The 8862-nt window shown below is 52.0% G+C and overlaps 1 protein-coding gene across 1 annotated transcript; it reads right to left on the bottom strand.

Moving 5' to 3' along the window:
* Positions 1-1045: 1045 nt before the first annotated feature.
* Positions 1046-8508, bottom strand: P2RY2 (purinergic receptor P2Y2). The gene is made up of 2 exons (XM_009286109.2): positions 7940-8508; positions 1046-4581 (listed from the first exon to the last, which is right to left on the bottom strand). The coding sequence occupies exon 2, from the start codon at positions 4575-4577 to the stop codon at positions 3501-3503; it is 1077 nt and encodes a 358-aa protein (XP_009284384.1). The 5' UTR covers positions 4578-4581; positions 7940-8508; the 3' UTR covers positions 1046-3500.
* Positions 8509-8862: the final 354 nt, after the last annotated feature.

An 8862-nucleotide genomic window follows, 5' to 3' on the forward strand; every position in this document is an offset into this window, starting at 1 on the left:
GTGAATTGCTGGGTGAAGCAGAAAAAACGTGCTCTATGGGATGGGAGATTAATTACTTAGCGATTCATTCATTAATTACTTAATCTAGCAACTTCTTCTGGTCTTCAACAGGAGCGGCCTAGGAGAAGCTACCCACCAAGTCCATGGAGCTACAACCAAAAAGATCAACTATTGAATTTGTCATGCTACCAGGGGTTTTGGCCCCTGTAAAGCCCTGCAGTGCCCATACAGCTCTCTCTGCACCTGGGTTTTGCCGGAACGGGTGGTATCAGTCTTCTGCAAGAATTTAATTCAAGAGACATTAGATGGAGGTCGAGATTCACAGAGGAGGTTTCACTTGGCAGATGGATTCCAGGAGCAGTGGTCTCTTGTGGGGCATCTTCTACTTGGCCTGAATCTTTGCCAGACCTTTTAAGGGGTAAATCAGAGGTTTCAGGTCAGCCCGTTGCAGTTACGGGGCAGTGCTGCAAGGGTCTCCAGTGCAATGCCCATGGGCACACTATAACGAGCTGCACGACCCCACTGGGGATGGGTTAGAGGGAGGTCTGAAGACCTGCTCAGTGGCTTTTGTGGTCTAGAGGTTCGCTTTGACCAGCTATAAGGAGCCATCCTGGGGTGTACCAACCTGTCTCCACAGCAAATTTTCACCTGAGACAGTCGAGTTGCTCCTCCAGGTCTTCCTGTCTCTGAGAAGCAAGGATGTGGGACGAGCACTGGTGGTACTGGGCTTTCTGGAAAAGGGGAGACAGAAGCAAGATAAAGTGAAACCCTCCCCAGTGAGCTGCTGGATTTGGGGGTGCTCCAGCAGCCCTCTCCATCTCAGCTCCATCTCACCTTGCCCAAGGATGAGAAGACCTGTCTCTTGGGGCGACCAGCTCTTCCATGGACTCCTACAGGAGTTTAGATGCTGGAGGTATCTACTGTGGAGCCCATGTGTGGACAGCTGTATCTGGAGCTTGAAACATGTCTATGACATTCAACAACCCAGTTTCTATCCCCCGTATCCCCTCTTCTTTGTACACATCGGAGGAGACAGCAGAAGAGTGCTCATAGTAGAAATAAATTTATTTACTATAAGAAATCTGAGGTGTCTGCATGTTACAAAAATAAAAATGTACAGTTGTCACAAAACCCATTTTTTTTTTAGTATAAGTTAGTGCTTTTACAAACAAACAAACAAAATCTCTATATAAATTTCCAGTTGGTACCTCTCCAACCGCTCTCCATCTGAGCAGTGAGCTAGCTTGTGCGGGACCAGGATCACAGAGGGAGCCCCTTGACGGGACTGGCAGCGTTGCCCAAGGCGATGGTTTGAAGCCGGCTGATGCCAGCTCGGAGGAGGGTGGGATCACTGATCAGGACCTCAGGAGTGAACTTGGAGCACATTTTTGTTGAATTATTCAGAGCACGTAACTTGGTGTTCACGCTGCTTTTTGGCAAGTGCGGGAGACCAGGAAAGACCTGGCCTGGAGTAATGTTTGTACCAGTTCAGTACTTCGGTTGAATTAATTTCTCCCAATTATTTGTCTCGCCCCGGTGACTATGCTGTGACCCTCCCCATAAAACAAAGCTCCCTTCACAGGCACAAGGAAAAAAAGGTGCTGCCATGGTGCAAGTCCTATCTTAACCCAACCCTATCCTAAAAGTTCACTCGAGGATGAGATGAACCACTCTACAAATGTCCTGTTTTTCTTTGCTGATGGTGCTCAGAGCTGACACAGTCCCCTCCTTTGCCTCCTGTGGTTGTGACATTTTTGCTTGGGACGAGAGCCCTCCATGGGACCATGGTTCCACCGAGCCGGGACCACAAGAACCTCCCAGTTGACCCTAAATGGTCCCAGTTGCCCTTGGCTGAACTCGGCCAGTTACGCTGCGGTGTGTCTTTATCTCCACCAACCCACTTCACAAGAAGGAGGGATGGGAGAAACTAAGAAGAGGTCTGAGGAATTGGTCTAAACCAGGATCAAATGTGTTTGCCTAATCCTAAAATAGCGCCAGGGCTGCTTTTACAAAATATGACTCGTCCAGTGCTGCAGCACAAGCAATTTTCATTTTTGGGGTGAGGAATCAGCATCCTCGTGGCAAGGCTGGGCAAGGAAACCATGGACCTGGGCTCTTGGCTCTCTAACCCAACAATTACAGAGAGAAAGACCAAGCGGACCTTCTGGTGAAGTGTTTTGTGGGTATTTTCTCCAGTTTACTTTGAACTGTCCTGGCTGATGGGGGATGCAAGGCCAAATCCAGACAGGACTGGGGTTAAGCTTAGCACCACGTTTATTGGTACGGCTCCTAAACCCAGGGTTCAGCACTGCCAAATTTCCCGGGGAAGGTCCACGCTGTCAGAAAGGGATATGCTGACTGGCTTCAGTGGAGCACTGGGATTACTGGGATTATGAGGAGACCAGACAGCAACATCTGGGCAGCATTTTGGGTCACAGCAAGCTGCTAAAGGTCCCAGAGGGCTGTCACCTCTGAGCAGCAATGAGGATGTGGCAGCACTCAGCCAAGGGGATAAGCAACAGTCTTTGCTTCTTTGCTGGAAACATGGGTCACTAGTAAGGTGGTTAAAAACAAGACATGAAGAGCTCACCCTAAATTTTAATGAGCTGGAGACAATTATTAAAGTCAGCAGCTGAAAGAAAGCGACGGGTTCCTAAAAGCTTTTCAAGGGCGAACGTTGCTGTTGGGAAGCACTAACGGGTCTTTCGGAAGATGTTGACCCCACTGGAGAAACCTACAGGGGACCTGCTTGATGGTACCAGTAAACTCCAGTGGGATGGTACCAGTAAACTCCAGTGGGATGGAAGGTCCACCAGCACCCTTTTTAATGGGAAACCAGCCCTTGGACATGAGCTAGGAGTCCCCTCCCGGCTCTGCCAGCAGATGCCAGGAGAGCATGGGACAGCATTTATCCAGGGATGCAAAGCTGTGGGAGACCCTTTCCCGCTGCGGGTGGTATTTGCGCTTGACATTTTCATCGACCTGTTTAGCAGAACCGCAGCTGCCTCTCCTCTGACCAAAAGCCTCTCCTCCCTTGCCAAGGCATAGAAACTCTTCCTACCTCTGTGCCAGGGAATCTGGGGAAAGGCAGATGGATTTCTTTAGGGGGACCTTTTGCACACAACGTTTCTGCTTCAGAAAATGATCTAGGACATTCAGGGCGTGATTTTTTTTTTTTAGCAGGTTTGGCCACCATGATAGAGGTCACCCAGCCTCACTGGTGGAGAGATGCCATTCAGCATTGAACAGAGAGGCAGGCTTGGACGAAGAGGCAGAGATACGGGGTTTGTGTGTATAACCACAGCAGCATCTTCCTGAAAAAATATGTTTGAAACAGCGACAAGCAGAGGAGCGCATTTAACACGGACCATGCTGAAGTGGGTGCAAGCCAAGGCACCGCAAACACCAAAAGCCTCGGGCCCTGAAGCATCCTGACCTCCCTTCACACCTGGGATAAACCCTTCTGTTGCGGAGATGACGCTGGCCGTGCGGGAGCAGAGCTAGGATTTCACATCCTTGGATAACGTGTCTGTGTCGTTGCTGGTTCCCAGGTGACTGTTGGGCACAATGCCCAGCGCCATTTCATTTTGAGGCTTCCCTGGCATTTTGTTGCCCGCAAACTTCATAAATCGTTGTCCTGCTAAGAAATACAAAATGGGATCCAAGCAGCTGTTGGTGCTAGCTAGGGGACGAGTCACCTTATAGACTAAATTGATAGCATTGAGGGTCTGACAGCTCAAGTCCCAGCTCCGGAAGGAGTAGTACAAGGTACGAGTGACATGGAAAGGAAGAAAACAAACAATGAAGACCACCAAGACGATGATTATCATCTTGACTGACTTCTTTTTGGATCGGGACAGCCGGGAGATCCCCCGTGTGGGCTGCAGCAACCTCCGGGCCATTAGGCAGTAGCAGACGATGATGATGAGGAAAGGGATGCAGAAGAGCAGCACCAGCATCACTGAACTGTAAATGACAAACTGGCCAAAGAGGTCCTTGCTGGACGTGTCGTGGCAGGTGATGGTATCACGCTTCACGCTGGTGGTGACGAAGAAGAGCACGGGTGACTGGCAGACGACGGTCACCACCCACACGATGACCGACACCCTCCGGGCATAGCGAACGTGTCCCCACTGCAGCGACTTCAGCGGGAAGCAGATGCCCAGGAATCGATGGATGCTGATGCAGAGGAGGAAAAGGATGCTGCAGTAGAGGTTGGTGTAAAACAAGAAGCGGACTATCTTACACAAGCCCACACTGAAGGGCCAGTTGTCCCCCATGGCATAATAATACACCAGGAGGGGCAGGGAGACCACGTAGAGCGTGTCAGACACGGCCAGGTTGAACATGTACGTGGTGGAGGCGTTCCAGGTCTTGATCCTGAAGATGAAGACGTAGAGGGCCAGCAGGTTGAGAAAGAGCCCCACCACGCACACGATGCCGTAGGAGACAGGCAGCAGGATATACTTGAAGTCCTCATCAAATATGCACTTGTAGTCATTGTCCCCTGCGCCACCTGGGTCCAAGGAGCTGTTGATGACTCTGGTCCGGGCTAGAGGAGTTGTTAGGTTCGCCATCACCCTGGGGGCAAAGCAAAGAGGCTGTAAGGACATGGAGGTAAGGAGGCCCTGGAAGAGGTGGGTTAGATGAGAAAACCCCAGTGCTGCAATGCTGTTAAATGTTGCATGGTCCATGCTGTCATTATTACTATATACTATTACTATACCCTTCATAGAATCATAGAATCATTAAGGTTGGAAAAGACCTCTAAGATCATCGAGTCCAACCGTCGACCCAACACCACCAGGCCCACTAAAACATGTCCCTCAGCGCCTCATCTACTCGTCTTTTAAATACCTCCAGGGATGGGGACTCCACCACTTCCCTGGGCAGCCTGTTCCAATGTTTCACCACTCTTTCAGTACAGAAATTTTTCCTCACCTCCAATCTAAACCTCCCCTGGCACAACTTGAGGCCGTTTCCTCTCGTCCTATCGCTTGTTACTTGGGAGAAGAGACCGACCCCACCTCGCTACAACCTCCTTTCAGGTAGCTGTAGAGAGCGATGAGGTCTCTTCCTTTCTCCTCCCGTCAAGGTTGCTATCAGTGCTTGATTGTGTCTATCCAAAAGCTACCCACAAGCACGGCTCGCTGTCTGGCAGGCAGTGCCATCTCAGTGCAGGTGACAATGACTCCAGAGGTGGCAGTGCGTGCCTCCTGCCAGCACATCACATACCCACGAAGACCATGGCCTCATTGTGTTGGGTGTTGACACAACCAAGGTAGTCCCTAGCATGGAGGATTTGCGGTCAAGCAGATAAAGGGCGTTTTATTTATCCTCATTTCGCATCGGGAGCACAGAGGAGGAACTAAGCTGCTCTAAATTCATCAACAAATCCCAGGCCACACCTGGGAGTCCAACTCAGATCTCCTGCAGCCCAATTCAATGTTCCAATCCACTCTTCCCACCAGGTTCATGCAGAAATTTGGTCTTCTGCGCTACAGAACAGGAAAGATGCTCCATTCTGTGCTTAACCATCCATGAGAAGTGACACAGCTGAGCACCGTGAAAGGGGGGTCCTACTAAACCCAAGGCAGAAAGGGCAAGAAAAGGGAACCGTGCTCTTCAGCGAGCAATCCCCATGACTGGCAGGGCCCTGATTTCAGAGGTCCTCAGCTCCTTCTGGTAGAGCAAACATCTGGAGGCCCCTATAATCTAATATTGCCAAAGGGAGCGTGTTTTCCACCACAGGGGCTCTGCCTGGGTTGGCTGTTGATGATGATCATGATGGGTTTTTAATGGGTTTAGTGTTGGGCTGATGGTGGCCATCTCGCTGGTCCTGCTTCCTGGCCTTGAGACCTGCTCCTCCAGCATTACCACCACCAGAAAGTCTGCCCATGCTTGTGCAAAGCTGGTTTACGCATGGGAATGACGAGTTGAGACGAGAAAAATGGACTCGAAAGAGTCTCTGCAGACACACAGAGTCTGGCACTGTCTGTGTCAGGAGGGACAAGGGCCCTTTTGTGCTTTGGGGACAGCCCACGACCCAGCCGACACATGATCGCTCAGCAAGCCCATCAGCCAGGAATCAAATTAAAATGTATTTGCCTCCCTTCCCGTAAACCAAGCCGGTTTGATCTCACTGCTGTACCCTGTTACAGGGAGCCCGCGGAAATGGGGTTATAGGGAGCTGAATCCAGCGCAGGAGCTCAGAGACCGGGAGCTACTGCAGGAGAAAAGGTTTGAGTAAAGGTGCCCTTTTAATGAGTATGGGGGATGTGCCCTGACCCAAATCTCACCATACTTTTAGGTGGAAAAGAGCAATACCAGCCTTCTCAGCTAAATGGTTCAGCTCTAACCTGGTGCCACCATGCTGCGGGACGGCGTGGGCATGCCCTTTCTTGTAAACAAGCACCGTTTTGACCCAGAGCTATCCTGCACCTACCTTCAATTCAGATCCTGCAGGGAAGGAGGCAATGAGGGTCTCCTACAAGCTGCCAACCCGGATGATCTCTCACCAAAGCAAAGCACTATGGCATTAAAAAGCACCTTGACAGCTCATAGCTGATGGAGAAGGGGTGACGTGATGCCTCCAGCCCATCACGTGGGGATAACTCCAGTCCTTGCTCCAGGGACTGGATCAAACAGCCTGTCCAGATGTGGCATGGACACGAACCCTGATGATGTTTCCCCCATTTTGCTGCTTTTCCCCTCGGAGCAGACCACAAGCAGCGCTGGCTGAGGCTCACGCTTCCCACACGCACGCTCACGCCCTGACTAATCTGTGACATCTGCAAAATCCCAAATATAACTTTGGGAACCACTCTGCGACGAACATGAGGAGCCAGGACCGGTCTTGCTCTGTCCTGGCCCCAGGGTTTTGCTTAACCTGCGCGCCGTTCAGCTTTGGTCCCATCACCCTTCATCCTGCTTCTCTCAAGACCTCGGCAACGGGGTTGTCCCTGCGGATGGAAGAGGCTGACAGTGCTCGGGCAGATGGGAAAACACTTTCCAGCTGCTCTTCTCCCTAACTTCTTCCTTCCCTCTGAGCTTTGCAGTTCTGCAGCCAACGAGACAGAGGTTGCCTGCAGACCTGGCAGCCGATTAAATGGGTTGGACAGGCCACCGTGACGGAGAGAAGCCACACAAGATGCCCTAAAAGGCGCAGGAAAGGGTTACAGAGCTCCAGAGACTTCAGCCTTGCATGTGGTTTCTCCATGCCTTTAAATCTGCATCCCCTCCGTCCCCTGCAGACAACCCATCACCCAGCTCCGATGCGCTGATGGGGACAAGATCACCCCATCCAGCCCACCACCCCACAGGCTCCTGCGACCCCCAGCTAGAAACCCCAACAAGGCGTTTGAAACCCATCTGTAAGCCAAGGTGGGGAATCTCCTCCAGCGCGCAGGGCAGCATGGGCTGCCCCAGGCCGTGCTGCGGCCACAGATGTGCCAAGACGCACATCTCCATCTTCAGGACAAGGAGCAAACAGGGCTCCCTGCTTGATTTGAAAGGGGTAATCACGGAGACAAAACCCCGCTCACAAAGCAGCCTTGTCCTTGCTGTCATGCTCTCCCCCCTTTTCCTTCTGAAAATGCAAAAGCCTTTCTTTTTTCTTTTTTTCCTTACTTTTGCCCAGAATCCCTAGGACAAAACCTGCTGTGTCTGTCGGGGCCGTGGCTGCAGTCCACCCCCTTGCCCCCAGCCCCGTTGCATCCGCAGCAAGCGAGCCGGAGAGGACACGGCCAGCCAAGGCGTGTGAAGGCACAAAAGCTGGCAGCTGCCCTTTCCTCTGCCTACGGGCCGGATGGCACGAACGCCGGCTCCTACAGCGATGCATCGAGCCCCCGACAGGGACAAGGGGAGGGAGAAAGCAACAGCGATCCCTGAGGATGCCAAGCAGGATAAATACTTCTATGACTACCAAAAGCAAACCCACCACGATGCTTCGGTGAGGACCACCTGTATCTGCTTCGTCGGCTTTCCCGGCCCTTCCCGGGGTCATGGCAGGAGGTTTTTTCTCTGGCGTTGAATGCAGGTGACCATGCACAGCTTTTTAGGTGCCCTCCAGCCACCCGTGCACAGCGAGAGCATCGGCCCGACCAGCTTCTTCCATGCTGGACCACGTGTTGGGTCTGGATGAACCTGGTTGCAACGGCTGGACCACCTCTCTCTTTGCAGCGTGGCCTTGGACCTGTTTATCCCATGGGACGTGTTTTTTTTCTTTTTTCCCCAGAAAACAGGTACCATCAGCTGTAGTGGATGAAGTCAGCATGGGAGAGGAGCCCTGTGATGAGAGGAGCCCACGCAGATCGGTGTTGCAATCCCAGCAGCCACGTGCCCTCAAATATATATACCCACAGGCATGTGCATGTGACGCCAGCATCCCAAAACGCTCCCGTAACAGTATCTACCACGTCCGGGCAGGGGATATTTAGATGAGTCAATACGGAGGAGGAGGGGGCTGTCATCGGAGAAGGTCATGGGCAGCCGAGGGATGGGCAGCACCCAGGGCCAGCACAAGGGGACCACGGGTTGGACACTGAATCACCGAGTAAAGGGCTTTAATCCCTGTTTCTGCCCCATTTTTCAGCATTCCCAGTGCCATCCCAGGGGTCACCATCCATCCCGCGGTGTTTTGTGCTTGGGAACCTGCCAGCAGAAGCAAAGTCACGAAAGCAAAGTGCAGCCAAATCACGGCTGCGATGAATGCGTTTTCACGGGGGGTTCAAAGTGCAGCCAAATCACAGCTGCGATGAATGCGTTTTCACGGGGGGTTGATGAGGTTTAATTGACCTTCCCAAATAATTAATGTGGATTAATTTATCGGCAGGACCTCACAGGCGCAGCCTTCCGTTCTGC

Source organism: Aptenodytes forsteri, unplaced genomic scaffold, assembly GCF_000699145.1.
Source record: "Aptenodytes forsteri isolate BGI_AS27 unplaced genomic scaffold, ASM69914v1 Scaffold231, whole genome shotgun sequence".
Taxonomy (NCBI): domain Eukaryota; kingdom Metazoa; phylum Chordata; class Aves; order Sphenisciformes; family Spheniscidae; genus Aptenodytes; species Aptenodytes forsteri.